Source organism: Panulirus ornatus, chromosome 46 (assembly GCF_036320965.1).
Source record: "Panulirus ornatus isolate Po-2019 chromosome 46, ASM3632096v1, whole genome shotgun sequence".
In the NCBI taxonomy this organism is placed as follows: Eukaryota; Metazoa; Arthropoda; class Malacostraca; order Decapoda; family Palinuridae; genus Panulirus; species Panulirus ornatus.
In genome coordinates, this window is record NC_092269.1 from 1,519,964 (window position 1) to 1,547,033 (window position 27,070).

General features: G+C 42.6%; 1 protein-coding gene across 1 annotated transcript; it reads right to left on the reverse strand.

Annotated features, from left to right (window-relative positions):
• Nucleotides 1-1,186: 1,186 nt before the first annotated feature.
• On the reverse strand, nucleotides 1,187-25,384 carry LOC139763045 (uncharacterized). The gene is made up of 4 exons (XM_071688606.1): nucleotides 24,084-25,384; nucleotides 23,303-23,466; nucleotides 10,867-11,088; nucleotides 1,187-5,081 (listed from the first exon to the last, which is right to left on the reverse strand). Exons 1-4 carry the CDS (start codon nucleotides 24,695-24,697, stop codon nucleotides 4,513-4,515), a joined length of 1,569 nt encoding a protein of 522 aa, XP_071544707.1. The 5' UTR covers nucleotides 24,698-25,384; the 3' UTR covers nucleotides 1,187-4,512.
• Nucleotides 25,385-27,070: the final 1,686 nt, after the last annotated feature.

Here is a 27,070-nt window from a genome sequence, read left to right on the forward strand (position 1 = left end):
TGTCAATGGATGGAACCAGGGCATGTGAAGCGTCTAGGGTAAACTATGGAAAGTTTTGTGGGGCTTGGATGTGGAAAGGGAGCTGTGTATGTATATGTATGTATACATTGAAATGTATGGGTATATATATGTGTGTGTGTGTGTGTGTGTGTGTGTGTGTGGTTGTTTATCTATATACATGTGTATGTGGGTGGGTTGGGCCATTCTTTCATCTGTTTCCTTGTGCTACCTCACTAATGTGGGAGACAGCGACAAAGTTTAATAATAGTAAAAAAAATGTCTATGTATGTATTTGGTCTCCCACTTCTCGTTCCCTCCACCTCTGACATATATATCCTCTTTCCTCGCTCATTCTCTCCATGTGATCAAGCCGTTTCAATAAATCCTTTTCTGCTCTCTCAACCACACTTTTTATTGCCACACATCTCTCTTACCCTTTCATTACTCACTCGATCAAACCTTCTCACCACATATTGTCCTCAAACATTTCATTTCCAACATATCCACCCTCCTCTGCACAACCCTATCTATAGCCCATACCATCCAACCATATAACATTGTTGGAATCACTATTCCTTCAAACATATACACTTTTGCTCTTTGAGATATTTTCCCAATATCCCATAAAATATTCTTTCAGACTTTATGTTTCTTAACTAATGGAATATACATACCTTTTATTCCCTGCAATCCATTCAGCTATTAGAATTCCCCTTATGGTGTCATAAGTGGTTAAAGGCCTGCCTTATGTCTTGGGCCTTGTGCACCTGCACCGATTTATATACAGAATTGCTGTGCATTTCTGTCGACTGGCTAAAGAGCAAAGGTACCCAATTCATTGAGGTATACTTGTTAGCATGGCATTGTTTTGGGCATAAAATAATTTTGGAATTTGTTTTGAAGCAATAGATAGGAGGAACATTTAGGCTGGAGCATTAGTTAGCAGAAATTTCTGCAAACTCTAGCCTTGCCCTTTACCAGTGGCCAGTTAAGGGTGAGGCACTAAAGGATAAGAAGTGGCACTGGAGTTCACTGGTTATACTCAATGCCCATGCCACCCCCTTCAGAGAGTTCCAGTTGGGAACAGGCATCAGTGATAAAAATAGGTAAATAGAGAGATCACTGCCAGGTCAATATAGTGACCCTAGTCTTATTTCCTTGCAATTCAGGTTCGGATATGAAACGCTTTTATCAGTGCAAATTATTTTTATTATTTTTGCAATAATAATTATTCCTTAAAACATTTCCTGTCTCATTAAGCTGATCATAGAGGATCAAGAGTATCACAAGGAATAACTGACACACGCGCCGCTCTCTACAAGTGCTTCAGGCGTGACCCTTATCAGCCTCCCCCTCACCCCCACCCCATTCCCTCCCAATCCCACCCAGTAATCATTTATTTCACCTTTACCCTTAAAGCTCAAGGATCAAGTGATATTTCCCAGTCATCCCCACCCAACCTAGGACTACATATTCCTGTAGCCCTGAGAGCAACAGGAAGCAGTTATGCGTAAATATGGAATGCCAGCTGTTGAGTTACACCACTTTTAATCAATAATGCCCTATGTGTAGACTCTAAAGACCTTATGCCCAGTGGGCTTCACACCTCTGAGATGCTATCATTCTGTGGTTGAAATTTCACTGGTGCTCTAAGCTTGATGATGAAGTGAGGACTGCAACAGTCACACACAAATGCACATGAACACCTGCAGCTCATTGTGTTGGCGGGGGGAGGCCATAATGTGGGACAAATAACACATGGCAGAAAAGAGACTGGCTCATTCACTAGGGTGGCAGGACTAGTTTTGGTCTGCTATTGGTGTGGGTGACAGCTCTGACCCCCCTAACTCTCAGTACTACACAACCATAACTACCACAGCTACAGAATATTCACATTACTGCTGTGCCCATGCCATCACCCTACACCATCACCCACTTCTTGTCTCTCCACACACTCCGTACATATCACGAGGAAGTCAGAACAAGTAAAATGCTTGTCAACTGCCGTATACAGCAAGAGTGACAATGCCATTGATTCACAAACTGAAAAGCCACAATGCTTTACCAGTAAAATCAGTAGCTATGACAGAAAGTCTAGGAAGGCATGTGGCCCTGACAATGGTTCATTACCACCCATCACGACCAAATCATATGAATCTGTTAACAGTTCCAACAAAGAGCTGTATCATGTAGATGAAAGACAATAAAGGTTTATCATCATAAGAATACAGGATTTTATAAAATTTATCAATATCTCAGATATAGGGATTTTACCATTAGGTGGAAGGAGGGAAAAGTACTGTTTACTTTTTCCTCCAACATACTGTCTGCTAAATTTAGTGCCACAACTCTGGTGGTAAACTAAAACTCTGGGAAGTCCAATCCTGAGTCATAAAGCTTAGCAAGGTGAAGCCTAAGATGGTGAGTGTCCCTTAGTGGCTTCTGCAGTAATGTTGCTGCCTTTTCAGGCTTGCAACAATTCTCTAATGCAAACTTGCCTCACCTATCACAATCTATAACAGATTTTTATTTTGCAAACATTGCTTTGGGAAGCTGAAGAAGACAGATTCACAGTGTATGATATGCTAACTGTCTTTCCATAGCAATATGCATGAGAGATGTGAGCTGCCCTGGACTTATGAAGCACACTAATGTTGGGGCTTGCTCCTAACACTCCAAAATATTCACACCAGGTTGCGACTCTTCTTACCACTAGGATCACCATAACAACTCTGCATTATATACATCTCAGTCAAACTGATAAAGGAATATACCTATCATCAATGATAATATTTCACTAGGCAAACAACATCAGCATATACAGTCTACTATATTCAGCGTATCACTCCATCAATCCTTGCCTGCAAGATCTATCTTGATTAGAATTAATCTCAAGCTATCAAACAAGATAAAAATAAATTATTACACAGTACATAATTCACTAGGACAAATAAATTCCCTGCAACAGCCTGGTCTAGGAGTAGTTTAGTTATGGAAGTAAAGGAAGGTAGGGAGAGTAAAAGTTTATCAGGTTGTGCTTGTTGCCACTGTATCTCCAGGGGAAATTCTTTTCACAGAAGAACTCTCATTATCAGTAAAATAATGTGACAGAGTACACAGCTAGATGAACTAAACTTTTCTTACAGAATTTCTGAGTCACGAACCATATGATGAATTTAAAAAAAAATTGCTTTTGATCAAATACACGAATAAAAAAGGCTTCAATCACAGAGGAGTCATTATTCCCTTCAATGTCCCAGTGGTCATGTTTATGGCATTTCCACTACAGACATATTTATTGTATAAGCATAAATACTATCACTCCCTTTCCCTATAACATTCTAATCACATATCTTGGACACTATACAAGCCCCACACACAAACATGACCACTTCTGGAGTTGCAGTGTAACAGATCCCACTAACGCTGATATCGACCTATTGTCTTTAATTATCTATCTATTTGGGAAGATACTATTGTTATTCAGAATATGCATGACTCTTCTAGAACTGCTAAAGCTAACCAGTACAATGTCTTATGCTTCACAATTGCTGAGGTAATTCTTAGCAGGTTTTGTTCAATGAACGTAATTTCCTTATGATCAATCCCTTTCTTGTTTTATAATTAAGTACATATTCAATAAAAGAAAGGTACAACAGACCTCTCTTGATACCTAAGAAACAGTTTAATACAAAAGAATTAAATGTGCTTATCAATGAAATAAAGTAATGTAAACGTGTACTGGTAACTAATAAAACATAAATGCTTCTGTGCTCTCAGTGTAAACCAAATTCAAATAACAATACAAATGAAAGAAAGAGAACTAAAACATTTCTTGGGTAAGTTTGTACTGCATATGGAAAACTAACAGGAAACACATCACATGTCGACTAGTAAGGACTTAAGAAGCCTACTTACACAACAAGAAAAAGGAGAAACTTGGCTGGAAATTTTCTTTTAATATCACAAAACTTATCAGTGTAGTTTTGAGAAATAATTCCCTGCCAAGCACCTGAACATGAACCAAACACCAATGTGTTTTATCAGACAAACCAAACTTCAACTTGATAATAAAAATATTTTTTTGTCAAATACCACTAAAATCACAAGAATAAAGTTTGCATCCAAACTCTTCTTGACAATCATTTTGCATCTACTTAAAAGCTTGCTGATGGCCATGTGTTCACCTTTGCTGACTTGCTCTCCACGAGTCTAGGTGAAAACAATGCACTTTATGGTGAATGTGTGCTCATGTGATAACGCAGGATAAATATAAATAGTATTTTTATAGCAATAGTTATGATCTAGGGACTTTACAACACATATGTACACAACATTATCCCTAGGAACCCCAGCCTGGCCTCTTTGCCACCCACAGATGAAACCATCACACACGGATAAGGCTAAGGTGCTGCACCAGTGTGTGCCCACCACCCACACATGGAGAGTGGGCGTGGGGTGGGGGCCAGGCCAGGGTACCTGCATACATTGGTTCACTAGCTCGAGGGATTACTATGGCCGTGTGTCTGGCACTGCTTCTGTACCCAGGAGTGGCGGACTGGACCCTCCTATTGCCGTGTCTCCTGCTGGTGTTAATCCACTACTACTATTGTTGCTGACTGTGGTTACATCTGCTGGGTATGATAATTGTTGCTCCTGAGGGGTGGAACAACTACCACAGTCTCCATCAGATGATAATGTGGTAGATGTTGCAGCTGTAGTAGTAGTGTAGCTGCTTGTGTTTGGACTAGCACTACAGTCAGGACCTCCTACTTGACTACAGGTTGATGTGGTTGTGGTGGTGGTTGTGGTTGTAGAACTGGAGGTGGTGGATGATTCACTTTCTGGGTGAAGCTTTAGGGCCACAACAAGATCATGTAGGATCTCTGTCTCCTTCTCATCAATGAGTCTAAAGCGATCATTGAAGAGAATGAAGTGCGCAAAGATACAGTTAAGATGGGCATGTAGGTTAAGCAACACCATCTCACGGAAGTGGCTGTGATACAGGTGGGCCAGCACATGGAACAGCAACCGGTGGATTTTCTTTACAATAGACTCAAAAGAAACAGGAAAGTCGTTTTCTGAAAAAGAAAGCCTTACATGAGTACGTACAATAGACATGATACAAGAATTTTTAATATATTCAAGGTTCATCTTATCTTCATATCTTTAACTCAGCATAGCCTATTAAATCTATCTAAATACACTGGGTTAATGATTGTGAAGGATTTCACAGAGATTCATAAAAGGGTAAAACGGTACAGATAAATAAAAGCGTAAAACAGTTAGATAACAGCATCAGAGTGATGGGAATGTAAGTGTGCCTGAAAGGAAGACTAAAAAAAAAAAGAGAACGGAAGCTTGCATGCATTAGTAATCTTGTAGATTAAGATGATTTTGCAGGCTCTTTGATCCTCATACACTGTTATGCAATTACCTACTTGCACTGCATGGGAAGGGAGTTTTACACTTGTGGCATCCCATCTCTTAAACATTCATATATCTTCAATTTACATTAACCATATCCTGTCATCATATTCCATTCATCCATGACTGGTAAACTATGAAAGTAGCAGTGTTATTCCTTTGCTTAGTCAGGCTTTTTGAGGCTGCAACTCACAGACTTGTGTATCTCCAGAACCAGAATAGTTTGGCTCACCCTGTAGGTATCATCCAGGTCTCTTTTCAAGTTTTACATTGAGCAATCCATATTTCTAAATGTTGAAGACACTGTATTAAACAGTTCTAGGGCCATGATATTTACAATGTTTTCTTTTAATATACTTGTACCAACTTCTGATTCCAGTGATAATGTCCTCCAAGCTTGTACCAAAATCTAACTATTTTCAAGTACAGACTGGGAACCATGTCTTCCAAGATTTTCCATGATATACCTTACTTCCCTGCACTCCACAGAGTACATCCTTAGTGCTTTCAATTGTAGCCATTAAGAAGTATCAGAGTAGTCTGTGAAAGATCTAAGACTCATCTTTTTTTTGTGGGAGCAATGGTTGCTCAACTGTGTTCACTGAAGGTGTTTGTGTTCAGCACTTAACACATCTAAAATTTTTCACTTCCCCCTTAACTGAGTAGCTGAAACTCGGTGCAAGTGTTCAATTTATGACTGTAGCGAATCTCTCTTTTCGACATGTGGTTTTTACAATTACTTTGGTATAATCTGCAAACGTCTATGGCTTGCATATGCAGCTATGTCTGTTAAGGGAATATAAAAAAAAAAATATGAGGTGCAAGTATCTTTCCTTTGAGAACAGTAGGGCTTAACTTGTATCTTATAATCCATTTGTTTAGGAGTTGTATAAGGTATCAATTTCCTCATTTTCTAGTTATTCCTATTTTCAGCATTTTGTGCAATGACATCAGTGTTACATTTGTTAAAGTCTTCAGCATTCTGACTGTTCTCCAGAGTCTCTACAACTTTATCAAATTGATTTAGCAACTGAGATAGGAATCAAGTTGCCTGGGTTAATTAAGTTTTTCATTCCATTTATTTGAGCAATTAAAAATCATGTTACACTTGAAATTTTAATGATCTGTGATGCCAATGCAACAGATGTTTTTTTGGTAACTACTTTGATTCCTCCTTAATGAAGTGGGGCTATGTGTGTCAGTTTCAAATTTTCCAGGCTCTCTCCCAGTAAGATATTAAGTGCTTGTGCTGATGTACTGGATTTCTTTAGAGAAAAAGTCCCGCGAGTTTCGAGGAGCAGGAGAATACATAGATAGGAAGTGTAGTCTGGGCTTGAGTGGAAGCATACACAAGTAGTTAAGTACTTATTAAGCTGCATGTTATTTTTCTATAAACAATGGAATTACTGGGAAATAACAGCATAAAGTATGAAATAATTATCGAGAAGTCTGTCTGTATTAAGGAAAAGTCAAGTGCATTCATATTAAATGCATTATTTAGATATAATGTCATGTAACTTCTGCCTATATCCTACCATAAGAAAACCCTTAGCTGAAAAAAAATATTTGTATGGACTTTAAATTTTCACCTGCAAAATTTTTTAAGGCATATATTACTTGAAAAACTGAAAATGCAAAGGAGCTTATTCAGTATTAAAATACCTGAGGAGCAAATATTTGGCTATAACCTGAAAAGAAGGTATGATTGTTTATGACCTGATTAAAACATTTCTACATCAATGCAACTGGAAAATTAGAGATAATGATAAGTATTTACAAAAATCTTAAGTTCTTAGAAACTTTACAGCAACAGCTGACCTAAACATATTGTGAGGGGTTGGCATAATTACTTCACAACAAACAGAAATCATGGACATTAGTATTCTATATAGTACCTGCACTGGACTAAGTTAATGGAAAGAATATGGAGAAAGCTTTTCATCAATGCAAGTCAAAGCATCACATATTTTTTATCCTAAGCAGAAAGAATTGCTCTTGGTGGAGGATCATACAATAAAGAGGGATGTTTCTTTAATTTTCCTGCATGTCTTGGCTACAGGAATTGCTCTTGGTAGAGGATCATACTATAAAGAGGAATGTTTCTTTAACTTTCCTGCATGTCAACTTAATGTTAAATGACTGCAAGCAGAAAGCTTTGTTTATCATTATTATTACTTTTCTTTTCTTTCATACTATTCGCCATTTCCCGCCTCAGCGAGGTAGCGTTAAGAACAGAGGACTGGGCCTCTGAGGAAACATCCTCACCCAGCCCCCTTCTCTGTTCCTTCCTTTGGAAAATTAAAAAAAAAAATGAGAGGGGAAGATTTCCAGCCCCCCGCTCCCTTCCCTTATAGTCGCCTTCTATGACACGCAGGGAATACGTGGGAAGTATTCTTTCTCCCCTATCCCCAGTATTATTATTATTATTATTATTATTATTATTTTTTTTTTTATTGCTTTGTCGCTGTCTCCCGCGTTTGCGAGGTAGCGCAAGGAAACAGACGAAAGAAATGGCCCAACCCACCCCCATACATATGTATATACATACGTCCACACACGCAAATATACATACCTACACAGCTTTCCATGGTTTACCCCAGACGCCTCACATGCCCTGATTCAATCCGCTGACAGCACGTCAACCCCGGTATACCACATCGCTCCAATTCACTCTATTCCTTGCCCTCCTTTCACCCTCCTGCATGTTCAGGCCCCGATCACACAAAATCCTTTTCACTCCATCTTTCCACCTCCAATTTGGTCTCCCTCTTCTCCTTGTTCCCTCCACCTCCGACACATATATCCTCTTGGTCAATCTTTCCTCACTCATTCTCTCCATTTGCCCAAACCATTTCAAAACACCCTCTTCTGCTCTCTCAACCACGCTCTTTTTATTTCCACACATCTCTCTTACCCTTACGTTACTTACTCGATCAAACCACCTCACACCACACATTGTCCTCATACATCTCATTTCCAGCACATCCAACCTCCTGCGCACAACTCTATCCATAGCCCACGCCTCGCAACCATACAACATTGTTGGAACCACTATTCCTTCAAACATACCCATTTTTGCTTTCCGAGATAATGTTCTCGACTTCCACACATTCTTCAAGGCTCCCAGAATTTTCGCCCCCTCCCCCAACCTATGATCCACTTCCGCTTCCATGGTTCCATCCGCTGCCAGATCCACTCCCAGATATCTAAAACACTTCACTTCCTCCAGTTTTTCTCCATTCAAACTCACCTCCCAATTGACTTGACCCTCAACCATACTGTACCTAATAACCTTGCTCTTATTCACATTTACTCTTAACTTTCTTCTTTCACATACTTTACCAAACTCAGTCACCAGCTTCTGCAGTTTCTCACATGAATCAGCCACCAGCGCTGTATCATCAGCGAACAACAACTGACTCACTTCCCAAGCTCTCTCATCCCCAACAGACTTCATACTTGCCCCTCTTTCCAAAACTCTTGCATTCACCTCTCTAACAACCCCATCCATAAACAAATTAAACAACCATGGAGACATCACACACCCCTGCTGCAAACCTACATTCACTGAGAACCAATCACTTTCCTCTCTTCCTACACGTACACATGCCTTACATCCTCGATAAAAACTTTTCACTGCTTCTAACAACTTGCCTCCCACACCATATATTCTTAATACCTTCCACAGAGCATCCCTATCAACTCTATCATATGCCTTCTCCAGATCCATAAATGCTACATACAAATCCATTATTATTATTATCATTATTATTATTATTATTATTATTATTATTATTATTATTATTATTATACTTTGTCGGTCTCCCGCGTTAACGAGGTAGCGCAAGGAAACAGATGAAAGAATGGCCCAACCCACCCACAAACACATATACACATACACGTATACATACCTATACATTTCAATGTATACATATAAATACATACACAGACATAAACATATATACACATGTACATAATTCATACTTGCTGCCTTTATTCATACCCGTCGCCACCCCGCCATACATGAAATGACAACCCCCTACCCCTGCACGTGCGTGAGGTAGTGCTAGGAAAAGACAACAAAGGCCACATTCGTTCACACTCAGTCTTTAGCTGTTATGTATAATGCAGTGTAACCACAGCTCCCTTTTCACATCCAGGCCCCACAAAACTTTCCATGGTTTACCCCAGACGCTTCACATGCCCTGGTTCAATCACTGACAGCATGTCGACCCCAGTATACCACATCATTCCATTCCAATTCACCCTATTCCTTGCACGCCTTTCACCCTCCTGCATGTTCAGGCCCCAATCGCTCAAAATCTTTTTCACTCCATCCTTCCACCTCCAATTTGGTCTCCCACTTCTCCTCGTTCCCTCCACCCGACACTTATATCCTCTTTGTCAATCTTTCCTCACTCATTCTCTCCATCATGTGACCAAACCATTTCAAAACACCCTCTTCTGCTCTCTCAACCACACTCTTTTTATTACCACACATCTCTCTTACCCTTTCATTACTTACTCGATCAAACCACCTCAAACCACATATTGTCCTCAAACATCTCACTTCCAACACATCCACCCTCCTTCGCCCAACCCTATCTATAGCCCACACCTCACAACCATATAACATTGTTGGAACCACTATTCCTTCAAACATACCCATTTTGCTTTCCAAGATAATGTTCTTGCCTTACACACATTTTTCAACGCTCCTAGAACTTTCGCCCCCTCCCCCACCATGTGACTCACTTCTGCTTCCATGGTTCCATCAGCTGCCAAATCCACTCCCAGATATCTAAAACACTTCACTTCTTCCAGTTTTGCTCCATTCAAACTTACCTCCCAACTGACTTGTCCCTCAACCCTACTGTACCTAATAACCTTGCTCTTATTCACATTTGCTCTTACCTTTCTTCTTTCATACACTTTGTTTTAAAAAGTGTTATTACCTTAACATCCTTTACCATAAACTCATTTCTTTTCTAATGAATATTTAACAAATTTAGGAATCAATTTTCATTGTGGTATACTTGTATACATTACATTGTACTTTAAATTCTAAACAAAAAGTAATTTAAGCAATAACTTATGGGAAAATACGAGGGTTTATGTATAAACCACACTTACAATCACTGATTACTATGACAATATGAGATGAGATGAATGGGGAACTGTCATTAACAAGAGGTAAACAAATTTAATAGCAAATATCCCAGCCAAGCTTTCAAATTACTCCTACTCAAGTCACTATCTCTTGTATTTAGTGCCATTACTGTATCAAAGCTTATTTTTCTACTGTCAACAGATAAATCAAGACAGTTTTATTACAATGAAACTCTTGTATTCAAATTCACAGGGTTAGTAAAGTTCAAGCATATGTTCTTAATATTTCAGAATGTAATCTTACACACAACTTTGAAAGTATATACATACCAAACTTAGTAGGGAAGATTGACTCATCGTTTATGGTCTTCTGAGTGAAGGTCATAACGTAGTCAACATACTGGGGTGCTGCCACTCGCGTTTTCTTTCCCTTTTCATCGAACCAAAGGTACTGGCGTGTGGTAGGTCCTGTCATGTCAGGACACCCACTCATCGTACAATACTCGCACACCGTCCCGTAGAGCAGGTTGATGTGTTGGAAGAAATCAATTGCTGCAAGAAAAAAAGGCAGCGATAGTACCCAAATATATGCAGGTGAAAGGGCACTAACGTATGGGAGTTTTATGCTCATAAAAACCATGGAATCATACATTGAGGCACAGTTGCTGTAGCATAAATGGCATAAAAGATTTTACTCAATGTGTGGAAGGAAATATCTGATATGAAGCTCCATTCTTAAATACAAATAGTACCATTCAATGCTGTAATTCTGTCATGATATATGAGACTGGTCTGGCTGGCAGTCATGGCTGCTATTCTGATTCATCCTAGTGCACCAGGAAAACACGAGTTTGTTCCGCACACACAGGCGGGGTTCAACCATTTGGCTAGTGGGTCTGCAGTTACACAATCTAGGTTTTCCTTTACTGGTTCATCAGGCATATATCCTCCTATCCTTAAAAATATATTTTCAAAGGGTCACTTAGTTCGTAATTATCTTTTTATTGTATGATTTTCATTTATATTTCAATAATACAATCCTGGGCTGTCAATATTTATACCCTCAACGGTGAATGTCCTATAGAGAGTTTAGCGAGACAAATACTAACTTGTTAGTTCATGGTGTTTAATGTCCTACCTAGTATATAGCAACTGGCTGATCGGTCCAGAGATCCGGGATCTTTGTCCATCACACCATGCCTTCAAGTATCCTTCTCTGAATCATTCTGTTAAACTCCATGAGTAACAAGTTTACGGTCTTTGTGTACAAACGACCCTTGAGCACAACGGTACGACCGTAGTACCGGTATTACGGCCTGGCCAAGCCTTTGACCAAGACCCTTGCTGATCATGTCAAAGGCCAGGATGTCATACCTAAGGGTCGCACCACTGTGCTCAAGGGATTGAAGCCTTCGTATAGCGAGCCAAGACGGAGTCCAGAGGTTTGTTTAAAGAAGTGCGTGAGGCAAATTTTCAGACTGCAGAGTATCACTTTTTCTTCGATCAATATTATTATCAACCAAATTATTATCATTGGCATTCCACGTCCGCATTGAAATGGACGTATATCAGATACCCATAGTTTTCAAATACTATTTTTTTCAACTGCTGTACATTACTACGATTCTACCTTGATATCATCCAAGCCCCCAAAAGAAAAGAAAATTTTACCACCAGTGAACTTGACTTTACAACCCTTGGAGACAATGGTGTAGTGCTGGGGTATAAGAGTCCTACCATTGTCCACATGGGGATTAACAGATAATTAATTGTCAATCAACATATCAGGCAGTTGGTGGTCAAATGTCCTCTTGTTGCGGGGCGTGCCTCTACCTTCTAGTTCTGTATGCCGTAACGCGGCGTCAAACACAATGTTATAACTCACTGTTACACATCTGAGGCTTTAGCTTTCAGGTGCGTTATAAGTCATATGTCATAAGCTTTAGCTTGTGTGCATCAATTCCATATCACAAGTTTTAGCTTCCAGCTGTATTATTACTGCATTTCTACGATTTGACAGGGCTTGCTTTGGGACATATTCTCGCACCGGACATATTCTCTTCATGGGAACAGGCGGGTCTTGACCCTTTCCTTACCAATAAACAGCTATAGTCACTTTGCTTCAACAACCGACTAGTTTCCCGTCTATCATCACTCACCAGACATTTTTTTTTGAATCTTGATCTAACTTCAATTTAAATCCAAGCATTCAGCTGCTGTAACGATTAACATTTTTTTTACTACTCTTTGCTGATGTATACACAACACTGGGAAATGTATCCGGCTAATATCCATCCAGCCACTCTGGTTCAACCTCTCATTTCAGCAGATCAGCAAATTATTCTACTAACCTTTATCACAATGTCAACTATTAGGTTTACTATTGCGTATAAGTCAGGTCATTTTATAAAATGCTGAGTGTATCTTTCTGTAGTTTAAAATAAGGCTCTGACCAAAGGCATCTGTTTTAATTAAAGACAAATTACTGCAATAGCATCTCCCACTGTTCACCTCAAAGCAGCTCTTTGCTGACTCTACCCTATGTATGTTGTGACAACCTCTATGTTAGCACACTGACACTCTAGACACTGCCAGTGTAGATTTGACCCAAGACAGCTTTTACTTCCAGACACAATTTCATCATCACGTAAAAGATCAAGCTCCTGCCTGAGCTTTCGGTGTGACTCAACCCTATCTGTCTTTACTTTTAAGTTTTCGCTTCGGTGTGGTTCATACCTTCCTATATCTGAACATTTGAACTTTCGGAATCAATCATACCTTTTACAACATTAAGCTGACATTCTTTGTTTAGATCTTGACACAGAAAGTTTCTTACTTTTTATAGCCTGATCATTATTGAAAATCAATACGCTCTATATACCCAGAATTTTCATACTATGAAAAAAGGCTTTAAAATAAAGGCCGTACCTTTAGACGGCGAGGCTAAATGTATGGTACAACAGGTTTAAAAGGGCCAAAGTGTAAGATAGGTTTGAAAAGGCTAAACGTATGAATTAATACCACATTGATTAATGTAATACAAAAATCTTGAGAACAACAATCCATAAAGTACACGTGTTGCATATCGACAACTCTTCGTCGAATTTGTTAAAACAGGACCCAAATATTCGGTTTTAAATATATACCCTCACCAAATCTTAGGGCTTCACTCACAAGTTTCTCGAAAGTTGACGATCTCACAAAGGCTTTTTTTTTTTTTTTTTTTAATTCCCGGCCAACACCTCTGCCCGGCATCACATAACTGTTAGGAAGAAGAGAAGCTCGTCTTCTCATGTCTATCCATAGCCTAAAAATAGATCGACCTTGAATGCTACACCACACACTCAACCCTCGAGTTGCCGAGGTGAACAAGACTACTGAAACATCAGTAAATTCAGCCTATTACCTTGAGTTACGCCTCGCACATCATATACCCCAACGCTCTGATGAAATACAAAACTTTATTCGAAGTCCATTTAAGTAATTATGAAATTAGGAAATAAATCCGTGTCTTTATGAGAAATTATGAATAATTTTCTTAAATTTTCATGGAAGCGACGTACATAATACTTAAACTAGAATCCAGCCAGTGTGAGGGTAACATGCTGCAATTAGGAATGACCCACACGGTGCTACAGTCCCAACCGCCAATTTATTCTAACCACCGTGACTTCTAAAACTATGTAGGCAATGACGCCCTTCCCTTGCAAACAACAATCGGGCATGGAAAAATGCCCCACCGTACTGATAGTCAGTAATTTGGAAAGGAGCAAATAACCCCCTAGAGCAAGCCGGTGCAATCATTGGGCTACGAAGGGCTGGCCTTTGACCTGACCATTAAGGGTCAAGTCAGAGGCCAGGCCATCATACCCAAGGGTCGTACCGTTCTGTTCAGGGAGTTCAATACCGAGGAAGGTACTGACGCATCATGCAGGATGCATGAGGTGCACGATCACCAGAAGGTCAAGGATACTCAGAGATTATACCAACGTTGCCAGAAAGTAAGTATGGGACATTTCTAACGACATATGGGCAGTGTAGGGTGTGTGTAGTCACAGGTATGTACTGACACTGGTGTATAGGGGTCACATGAGGGAAGAGACGCGGCTGTGGTGGTGGTAAGTTATACGCCTCAATGTCAGGTGTGTAGTAAGAGATGGTGTGACGCATGTGGTGTTACATCGGTAGTGAAAGGTGGTCTCATGCCTAGCGTACTGAGAGGTGGAGTATCACGTATGGTGACAGGTGTGCAGAGATGGTGTCATGAGTAGTGTGGTGTCACGTGTTTTGCAGTGTCAGGTGTGTAGTACGGTGTGTAACGTCAGGTGTGGCGTGGGAGGACGGAAGGCGGCGGTCAGCGGGGGCCTGGCACTCGTCAAGGCCGACCAGTGGTGTAAAGCCGTTAGTTCCCTCCACCCCTCAGGGAACCACCACTACCCTACCCTCCTCCCAACCACCAGCCCTGCCTACATCATACTATGATGTACCCGCGGTAACAAAACGCAATGCAGAGGAAAGAAAAAGAGCCAGAGTCACGTTTTCCCGCAACACGCAGCAGCCAGCCATTATTTACGAAGCACTGCTACTCTATCCTTCCATAATAATTGGCAAGAAAGGTGCTGACATACAGTTCTCATTATACAATAGCATTCACTGACATTTACACGCACATTAAACAGTTAATTAAATCCACAGAGAACAAGCAAATTCGGCACGATCTAACAATATATTTTCAATTACAACGCAACAAGCTCCGTTAAGTACGCACACAGTGCCTTATGGGAAGCTGTTTTCTTGAACCATTACTAGGCGAACCGAAAACAAGCATTCTAAGAAAATTCATATATATATATATATATATATATATATATATATATATATATATATATATATATATATATATATATATAGCTAGCCAGTACTCGTCTAGGGAAATTGCTGCAGCTAGGCTCTGGTCCGGCAACAAGTGTTGCTACGATCCTCTCCCTAAATTGCAATATCGCCAAGTTTTCTTCCCACTCTGCCGGTCATTATCTCTTCCGTCTCTAAATATGCTGTTTCCCATATCCTTAGCAAGATATTTCCAGGGCCATGTATGGTGTGGTAGGACAGCTGCTTGCGTAACATTGCATACCACAAGTGGAACGGTTGCTAGCTTTTAAAATGAATGGATTCACCAAGTGTGTATTGTGAAACTGAGTTAACCTCCAACCGCATGACGATACGTTCCTTGACTACAATGGCCTGCCTGTTACCAGACCCTTAAGGGTTTGATCTCAAACCTATGCGTTACAATGTCGTGCTCTACAGTAGGGTCGCATCGTTTTGCTCAAGATTTTAAATGTCCAATTCTAAAACTACGATTCGAGGAGCCTTTAGTATCTTGCCACCCAAAATTACACCTATGGAGTATACAGATCGTTGCTGAAAGCTGAACAAAGGACATGGGAGGAGATGGTGGTGTAGGGTGCTGCAGCTTCACCACACCCTACAAGGTTGTCCGTCCAGTAGGATGAATGAGTTTAACCCAACCCAAGGTCCCAAACGCCCGACCGACGGCGCCTGCTGGCCTAGTGATGGGGCTGTTGTATAAGATTAACGTCCAACGCATTTGTTCATACATATTCTAAATGTAAAGTTACATGCACGTGCTCGCTACTGAAAGACAAATTGTTCGAAACTAATCATTAAAGAGAACCATAACTCTTTCAAGATTTAAGTGGGAATTAAAATTACGAGTTCAAAAGGTTAGTCCGTTTGGAGTCAAAATATACATTTGCAAAATAAGCAGACAAATCTTAAGAATCACATATACTTTGGTTAGAAGCTTTAAAGTTACAGGTGGGGATGCTAAGTAATACTTAAGATGGATCTCTGACGAGATGCTGCAGGAGAGTGTGGGGAGGTGAGGCCAGGCTGAGGCTGGGCTGTGGCCTAGCCCAGTCTCCGGTGACACTGACGGTCCAACCGCACCCCCCCCCCCGTCACCACCACCACATGCAACCACCATTACCTCTCGCATCCCTTCTAACATCATCACTACTACCAGCGTCCATCACAGCCTTTTTATCAACAACATTTCATCCTCAAAATCCTTCCCCATCACAGCTATCAATGGTCCCGGGCAAACCAGACCCCCTCCCCTCAATTTTCTCCCCAACATTCTTATGCAAATACCGCCAACAAACTCTAAATCAGTTTTACTACTTCTAAAAAGTCCCAAATACATGTGTTAAGAACGCTCCAGACTAAAGTTCACCAATAACTCGCAAAGAATAAAGGCATAACCAAAAAACAGTTTAGGGAAGGTTAAATATAATTTTTGTAAGCAACCTTAAACTGGGCACAGAATCACTGGCCCCTTACATCCGGTGTCTCTACTCGAGCTTAATTAGTCCACTCCCATGTATTTCTTTCTTTAATGAAAATATGCAGACCATTTATTGCGGCATCATCGCGAAGCTTAAACACTATAATTTTACTATAGTCTCGGTATAATTTTACTATAGTCTAGGTAGTGAAAATGTTGCTTAAGTATGCCGTGTCGAATAGGCTAAGCTTTGGTTCATGCGTTTCCTACATACATGACTAATATGCTCAAAAGCATGCTCTTAACCTTAATTCAGCTTCCTGGTAATTCCTACAACGAAATATGATATACTAATTATATGCTTTATCCCACAAATGTCAACAGTATCTGCGACAGTGAATTCTTCAATTGAAACAATGTTTGGGGTGAAGAGTTAAAATGAGAACGGTAATGCTTCCATATATATATATATATATATATATATATATATATATATATATATATATATATATATATATATATATATATATATCCAGACTAAGCAAACAGTGAGGGATCCTGCAACAAAAAGCTTGTAAATATGATCGACTGGTGACTCGACTGGTGACCGTGCGATGAAAACTGGCATCTGGTCAGTGTGGGAGGAGCGAGCGCAATGTTTTTGGAATTCCCAGCCTCTCTGTTGTCACTACTATCAAGGCCTTTTCAAAAGTTACGATGATGCCTAAACGATAAAACTTTCTTATCGGATAATCCACACTCTTAAGCACGTTGTGGCTTGAAAAAGACATTAGAATCACTTGTCAAGTACAACCCTGGTGAAAAGTGACACGCAAGACCAGCCTTGTTGCTGACTGACCACCGCCCACTCTGTGGCATTGCAATCAAGTGTGATCTGATTCCATTACCTAGAGCGTCAGCCCCGCAAGAAGTCAGCTGTGCTACCCAATCTGTATCATATGACACCGTTTTCAGGTTTCCATTATTCAGTCTAACAAAGGAACAATGCAACAATGACGACATATAAAAAGACTGTAAACAGCTCGTGATCACTGGTTCCTTTCGAGACTGTTTGTGAAAGAGGTTATCAAAAGCACAAAGCTTAGCAGAGTAGAAAAGCAGAGTGAAAACAGAAAAATGCTTGTATATCTTATTTTTTTACGCTGGCCCAAATAACATTAGTCGTGGACCTGACAGCGAGGTTTATTCTTTGTAATGTAGTGTTGCTCTAAACTGCTCATTGGTGAATCATTCCATCCTCAAGGTAACAGTTCAATTAAAAGCACTTGCCTCAATCGAAATAAACCACTTACCCAAGAGTTTGTATCCCAAAATTTCGGTTGAAATTAGGCTGATCTAATGCAAAATCGTTGCTGCAAAGATCAAGACCGTCGAAGCGTTTCATAATACTGAATGTGGGTATCAAATGACATTTACGTGTTCTCCCTCATGTGCTAAGTACGTTAAGACCGTCTGGACACTTTTCACACCATATGTTTCTCAACCAGCGAATCATCTTTTCCAAAGACAACGACTAAAACTACACACACACACACACACACACACACACACACACACACATTTCCAAGTTGGGGACAAACCGGTAAATTATGATGTGAAAGTTTGTATCTTATACTTAAATTCGAATTCTTGGTTCCGTTTTTAAGCGTAGTCTGCTCAACTTTTTATGTTATGTAGCAGAATGTCGTTCATTCACACTTTAGCTTGTCTTTTGTTTTCACTGCCGGTGTGTTTAACTGCACTTATCGATATCAAATTTCATTTGTCACTTTTGAACCATGTCTAACAATTCTTCTAAGCCTACAGCCGCAGACGTTCAACTTTTTAGTATCTTGGCTGGAATGCCAGCTTCTTGTCTGCAAATCTGACATCTTAATGCGTAGCCTATTATCGATGTCATTAATATCTAGTAGAGAGAACTGGTCTCACAACTGATCCCTGCAGCACATCACTTGTTATCTCAAACCATTCTGAGGCCTGAGATGACAACTATTTTATGGACTGCCAATCAGTTCTTCAGCTAACACTATCTACTTAGTGAAAACGTACCTGGCCGTGATTCCAAACAAATTTAATACAAAATGGAAACAAAGGACGCGTGCTTCACCTTACCATCATACCGTCAGGGCTTAGGTAGCCAGAATCTTTGTAAGTCCTGACAGAGATACCAACAATTCAGCTTGACTGCATGGCAACCAAGAGTGTCTGTTACACTAACATGCTCTCCTCGCAGCACGTGACACATTAGGTGTGACTCACAGTACTTACAGATAATAACCACTGATACGGAAAGATATTCCAAATAATTCCTGCACTAGTTACTGTATAGAGTGTACTCATACATCAATAACGGTACAATGAAATCACGCTTTAAATGCTAAATATTCATAAATAACAAAATCCTCATCTTTACAGTTGAATGCAACGTGCCACCAGTGCACTCACGTGTCTGGGGGTTTTTCTCACGTGGGCATCAGTTACAACCACACGTGTGACACCTGGCGTGAGGCACGCACGTCTTGCAGTATCCGGTGTCAATAACAGACACCGTACACCTACATACGTACACCCCGGGAACGTTCCTGCAATCGCACGAGGCAGCCACGTTACCGACTTGAAGATCAGAGCTTTTTTTTTCCTTCTGTGTGGATGTTAATGGTTAATAACCTTAGCTTCTGAGACGTTTACGAAGCTTTAAATACATTGTTCCTTGACACAACTTTATGCCATCCTAATAAATTAACCCGCTACATCGGGAGAAATGCATCTCTCCTCAAAACGCGCAATATACAAGCCTAGCCCCACTCTTACTGGGAGTGTATAGGGATGTAACCTCGGTACTTCTATTTTCCCCCATTACAGTTCGCCAACGACGCTTCACTCTTGCTTTTTAATGAGCCTGCGATCGAGTGTACACGCTGACTGTGCCTAGCCGTCACATCACGCAATACATGCCAGGACGCAACATGATAAAAATACCAAAAGAACCGTTATTATGGTTACCTTTCACTCTTCTGTGAGGTAAGGCCGCTTACTGGACACTATAATTGTAGGGTCGAGTATCACAGACCACAACGGACCATATAGTCCAGCTCCCATCATCATGGTCCACCCTCTAACCACGGACAATGGCTCAGCCTCCCCGACTTCAACACTGGGTACAAATGCGAATATTTTAGACTTCCATGTCCATAACTTACTTCGACACAAATAATGACACTTGTTTAGTATAAACTTCTATGAGTCAAATGTATATGAAGAGTGGAAATTTGCGACGATAAAATACCTTGACCTTGCAGCACGTCTATACGCAGCTAATCTACGATAACACGACACAACAAATGTTGACAAGAGCCACGAGTGCATGTACTGACCTAATTCTATTTCAGTGTTCCATAAATATAAACATGAAGCTGGTCTACTTTATACATTCAGATCGTCCTGTCTTCGGCGGCTCAGTAAATGTTGACATTTAAGCAACATTTAGATAAACAACTTTGGAATCATAGTATCCCAAAATTTCCAACCTTAGCGACCAATTCTAAGTATCTTTCTATTCTATTGCCACTACTGACGTTAATTACACCCATATCATTCCTCACCAATAAGTGATGATAATAATAATGATCATAATAATAATCAATAATCACAGTATTAAAGTGAAACACAACCCATACTCATACCCCCCTTACTCCACCTCTCCCCCACCCACAGTCTAACCTTGCCACTAAAATAATTACGAAGGCGGGTGATTACGGGGAATGGGGGTTATTATCTAAATTTATTATCCAAATCTGAGCAGGATCTGAGGGTGTGTGACTTTAACAAGAGGTTACTTGTAACTCTTCTCTGATCCGACTCTCCTGCTGTATGAACGGATTCCTGTTATCTAACCTAACTCCAGTTGCCTGGCCTGATTCTTCTGTCGTCTGAACTGAACTTTCGTAGCGGTGATTGATAAAAAGATGCTTGTAATTTGTTAGTACGGAGGTGCTACGCTACGGTAATCAAGAAAATAATCTATATTCCAAGCAGCAGAAACCAGATTTTATCTGCGTAGACATACATCAAAGTACAACCAATGTTCGTTTATCTAGATTGCATACCGTATTTTGTCGATCATCATAAAAATAGTGAATGATTATGAAAAATGATCAGCCGACAAAAACTCACAAAAGAGTCCCGGTGTCTGTCTGTTGCTTACCCTAGCTGCTCATAACTCAAGATGACAACTTCTCGGGAATAATTAAGAGTAAGGATCAGTAGTTTTACCGTCTATCACCTCCCTTGATGTAAACTTTCTCACTACATCTGCATATCAACAATGGTTCAGCACTACTTCATGAGAACTTGAGACGAGGAACCTTTGTTCAAACCCACGTTCGTTTCTCACGGTCAAGGAGCTGGACTACGACGTAGCGTCACTTGTGTAACAAATATTAGTAAAGCCTGTACAGTGTTACGTGCCTCAAAATCATGTGATACTCTTAAATAAAAACGCTTAAAACAAATGTTTCCTAAATTGGTGTCGTAACACTTGGCGGCCGCGCCCCGTCGGCTGTCGCTACTTTTGAGGGTTTTATTTTAAACAATGTTCTCGGGTCTAACAAACTACTAAGGTACAATTTGGTTCTTGTCTGGTGTGTTTCAGGTACACCCTGGGTACGTTTTATGCCCTGCGAAATGCGGGTTCGCGCTCTGACTCATCTTTAACGCCTTAGAGTCGAAGACGACGGACGAAACGATCCTTCAAACACAGCTGAGGCGACCATCCCTCAGTAGACAGCGACGCGTACTTTATAACAGCTGCGGCTGACGGTCGTCACCCTCTGACGATCCTTCAGCACTGCGCGTATGACGCTTGGGTATGAATAGACCGGCTATCGTATCGTGGTATACTTATGGATCTAGCAATCGTAATCACTGGGTGACGGCTATAGTAAGCCACCACACAGCTGATATGCTGGCTGCTGGCATCATCGGGTATCGAACGGAGGAGTAGCCGGTCCGTTACCGCTGACTGACTGGCTCATGGGGTCAACCCTCCACTACTACAACGACTCCCTCATACCAGACCAAACTAGGAGGCCTTTGGTGGGTTACGTGGGTCTGCTGGCCGCGGCCACCAACAGCTTGGTCGTCTATCGAGCAATGGGAGGGACGCACGATGGTTATCCGCTGTAATATTCCAGAATCTACACGCTATTATGCCGTATGATATTCCACCGACTATTCTGCGCATTTGGCTATTAAGCAGGACAATAGTTTTAAGCCGTTCAAAGTTCTGGCTACTTATGCTCAAGGTTTGTACGTCGTGTCCAAGAAACGTACCGTCGTCCTCAAGGGTGGTAACGACATGAGCCCCTGCATCGCACCGTCGTGCTCACGGATCGTACCGCTGTGCCCGACGGTCGTAACGTCGTACTCAAGGGGCTTTAGTATGCGTTATATAACCGAAAATCGTTACGTGTTATCATGTTATCAAGGCTTACGTAACGCACACGTGACGTCACACCACTTACTGCGAACTGAATGACACGGACGAACTTTTTTCCTAACAAACCTGAGGACACGTACTGTCGCTACCTGAACCTGATTTGGACACACACACAAACACATACACATGGCAACGAGCCATTCCGCAGCCTCCCTACCACCACCACTACAACCAACAGCTTAGTGGATCAACGTCATCCCCTGTACCTCGATAACAGATATAACAACAGGTCAATAGCCAAGTCATGACACATGAGCGATACTCGTACACGCATCATCGACTACTGTGGTAATACAGATCCCGAATCTATACGATCAAATAGCGTTCTGGAGTGATGTGTGTAACCTTTATATTAGCTAACAGCCCTGGCTAACACCGGTGCTGGCTAGCCCATAGGTGTGAAACGAGCTCTCTAACCTTTGCCTCGATAATAAACAAATGTCACTTGGCTAGAGGTTGGGTTCTCGCCTCAAGGGTTTGGTCTGGAACGCTGGAACAGTCGCCTGGCTTCTGTGCCACCCTGGTGTTGCCTGACACCCACCAATCAAGGTATGAAAAGCAGATTTAGGAACGCGCGTGTCTAGTTCTTCGTTACGCCTTTTATGGACGTCTTGCAGTTCCAAACTGCGTTCTACTCCAGCCACAGAGAAGAACCTTTAGAAAAATAAGCCTGAATCTCCCCCCCCCCCTTTTTTCCGAGCTAAGAGCGGGTTCCCCCCTTTTCTAAAGGACTAAGTTTCGGTTCCCTGTCAACTACAGAACTAAACGCAGGTTCCCATTTCCTATGTAACTGCTAAATCTGGGTTCTCCATTTTCAACAGAACCCAGCGCGGGTTTCCCTGCCTTACCTCAACACCAACAGTGGGTGTACTGGGTGCAGACGGCGCAGGACTTAAGCTGGGAGAGGCAAGGAGTTAATGAAAGCGGTATGTACTTACTGTGTGAGGCGAGCCACTCCTCATAGCCGAGCCCTGGCGGTAGCTCCACCAGCTGACGGAGGTCGGTCTCTGGGATCTTGCGCTCCAGCACCGCCTCCTCTAGGTATAGCTTGTGTTCCTGCTCCTGGGTCGCGGAACACTCCCGGTCCTTTCGTCGTGCCTTCCTGCAACACAAGAATTCTTGTTATTGTCTCGATCTTACTCCTCAGTAAACGATCCTTTACGTCTGCTAGGTAGGTATTGTACGAATATGTCAAATCAAGGATTATAATGTAAGCCCTCCTGCATTGTTGAATACGTTAGGGAGTATTATACATGGGTTATATATAAGGTGTACCAGAAGGAATGTATAAGGTATACGAGGGCATAATGGAGGGTTTTGTATAAGGTGCAGCAGAGTATAATGGAGGTATGGTGCAAGATACACGAAAATAAAATTGAGCTAAGTAAAAAGTATACGAGAGTATAAAGGAGGGGTTGCATAAGGCATAAGAGCATAATGGAGACATTACATAAGGTATATGGTCAATGAAAGAGTATAATGGAGGGGCTGTATATGGTACACGAGACAGTGTAATGGAATGGATGTACTGGGTATACGAGTGTAATTGAAGAGTTGTATATGGTATACGAGTGAGTGTTATGAAACGGATGTATAGGATACATAAGAGAAGGGCTGTATAACGAATACGAGAGAGTACCAGAGGGGTATTATAAGGAATACGAGAAACTGTAACGGAAGGACTGTATAAGGTATACGAAAGGAGAAGGTTGGCGAGACCTTGTGCACATGGCGGCTAGGACGAGGTGCAGCGACTGAGCGAAGAGTTTGAGGAGTCCCTCCAGCTTGGTGGGCACAGCCACGGCAAAGGATGATAGCGGGCCACCCACCAGCCCTCCGCACATGTTACCACTGCTGTCGTTCACGCCGGGGGCTGGCTGGGTGCAGTGGGCGGCGCCGGGGCCCAACACGCTCCCCTCGTAGTACCTGAAGAAGGCGCCGGCGTCTATGGAGTGGGCTCGCTCTGGCGGGGCAGACACGGTCCGGGGGTGGTTTTGGTGGCACTGGGGAATGTCGTGGAGGGTGAGGAGGGCGGCGATGACTGAGGGGCGGCGGGCCCTGGCCGCCCTCACCAAGGTGGCGGTGTCAGAGGGCGTGGGAGTGTGCGGTAAGCGACCCCGCCCTACTCCCGTCATCTCCACGGGTAGAGACCAAGGGGCGTCGTCTGCCGCGGGCCAAGGCGTGGTGCCGGGGTTGGCCCACGCCTGGTGGGCGTGCTCCTCGCCTGGCGTGCATGTGGAGTGCCAGCTACAGGAGGAGGTACAGGTGGAGGCTGAGGCCCAGGAGCCCCAGGAGGCGGGATGACCCCCCGGTGGCCCCGCCGTGCTAAGCATGACCTCGGGTCACCAGGCGGGGGCAGCGGGCAGGTGCTGCTGGCGGGAGTCGTGGTGGCGAGAGTGGTTACCGTCCCACCCGCTCATCACCAGGACCAAGGCAGCCACCACACGTTGGCCTCACACAACCATGGCCTTCTGGGTGGTCACCGAGGGGCGTCGCCTGACGCTGTAGGAGCACCTGGGGCGTTCCTTAAGCCCGGGTAAAGGGGAAGGTGGTTCCAGGCACCGGATGAGCCAGATGTAAGTAGCACACTCCCACACTCAAAGTTTCCGCTCTGGTACTCGGCCTGTGTCGCCAGGCGCCCTCACTTGTTGCGCTGCTATACGCTAGGCTAGGCTGCTGCTGTCACGCGCTCAACTGCCGAAAAGCCTTCAACGTTCACTGGCCAAGGCTGAAAGTAACACAGTCCTTCACTCTAGTTATCACTAGTTTATATGGCTGTGGCACTTCGGTATCACCGGAAACACTCCCGTTTTGCCCCTTCGCATATAACACGTCTCAAGTAAAAATATAAATGTTAGATATCAACGAATACTGGGTTTCTAAATATACTTTTGCGTCCAAAGAGTCACATGGAACGAAAGCCAGGGCATTCTCTGTACAAAGTATACTTGAAGCGACCCGAGGACGCGAGGCAGGGAAACTTATAATGTCGTGCGTTCCGTGCGACGGCTGGAGGCACACTGAGCAACTGCTGCTGCTGCGGCTGCTATACTGCCTTTCCCCGCGCGGCCTCGCCTCCCAGGGTCACCCCCCCCCCCTTCCTCAACCCCAACACACACACACATACACCTGACGCCCACCACCCTACTCTCGTATTACCTATAGCAGGTATTTAACGAAGGAGGAAAATTCGCAAAGGTGTGAATGGCTTCGAAGTAGGGCTGTGTAATGGTGGTGTACATTAAGCGGGGTAGTACTGGGGTAGGTGTGAAGAGAAGATGGGGTTACTACTGGTGTGCAGTGAAGATGAGGGGGGGGGGCCCTGCAGGTGTATAGTGGAGACGGGGTTACTAAACGTGTGGAGTGAAGACTGGGGTACCACATATATGGGGGTACCACTCATCACTCCAATCACCCACACCTGCAGTGCCTCACCTCACTCCACACCTGACGTTTTAAAGATACTGATGGGGCCGATATATTATGGCAAGTCATGTCACCTTCCTTGTGCTAAATTGGCACGAACTGCCTTTTACTGAGTGCAACAGGCCGTTTTAAAGTGCCATTGTCATGTGACTGCCTTCTACCCCCACCCAAACAAAAATCCTTCCACACCTATAATGTTTTCCCCAAACTCCACACCTGCAGTACTTTTCCCCAAATCTGCAGCAACTCCACTCTTTCCACACCTGTAACACCTTCAGCCCTCCACACCCGCAATACCTCTTCGTATTCCACACCTGCAGTGCCTTCTCCTTCATCCAGGTTTATCTGGCATGGACTTTGGAGGTCTTCTGGCTCTCCTTTCCAGATCGAGCTGACTCCAGGCTACACATGGAGGGTGGGGCTCTGTGGGAACTACATGAGGTACTGGGGTTCCCTGAGCCCACATCTGAGGCGACCCCTCTCACTTCTCCACACCTGCAGCAGCTGCCCCACAATCTTATACATAGGCATTACCCTGCTGCCAGACACTTCTCGGCAGCACCTTAACTTAGCTCCCACACATTAAGAGTAAGTCACATCAACTCCCCCACACGTAAAAAAGTAGCTCATCTAAACTCCACCACACTTAAAAAGCTCACCTTAATTCAACCACACTTGAGGAGTACCTCACCGTAACTCGCCCACACTTGGAAAATACCTGCGCCACACTTGAAGGGTACCTCACCTTAATTCCTCATACTTAATCCGTACCTCAATTTGAGTCCACCACCCCTACGAATACTTAATGTCTAACCTCTAAACTTAAAAGTACCTTCGCCACTTACAAAACTTAACTATCAATCCCTCACACTTTACTGTACTTTCTCAACCACTTTCCTCCCACACAAGAGCAGTTCCCCCACAACTACATTGTTTCCCCCTAAGTCTTCCCCCTACATGCAATGTTCCCCAAAGTACCTCGTCCCACCTACCCCTACAGTGTTTCTCCAACTCTACTGAAACCTGTAAAGTTTCCCTAAGTTGTCCCAGTAAACCTACAGTATTTCCCCGACTCTTCCCCAACCCCAGTGTTTCCCCATACTTGCCGTAATTTCCCCCCGTGCTGTTTCCTCACAATCCCGAAATCAGTATAAAAAGGTAAATGATGAGGCTGGTCTTTCACAGTTTCCCCCCTAGGAGCTGCGACACTCGCGCCTCCCTCGTCTTAACACACCTCATGTAATACCTCTTCCTTGGAAGCTGCCCTGCTGACGCACGTG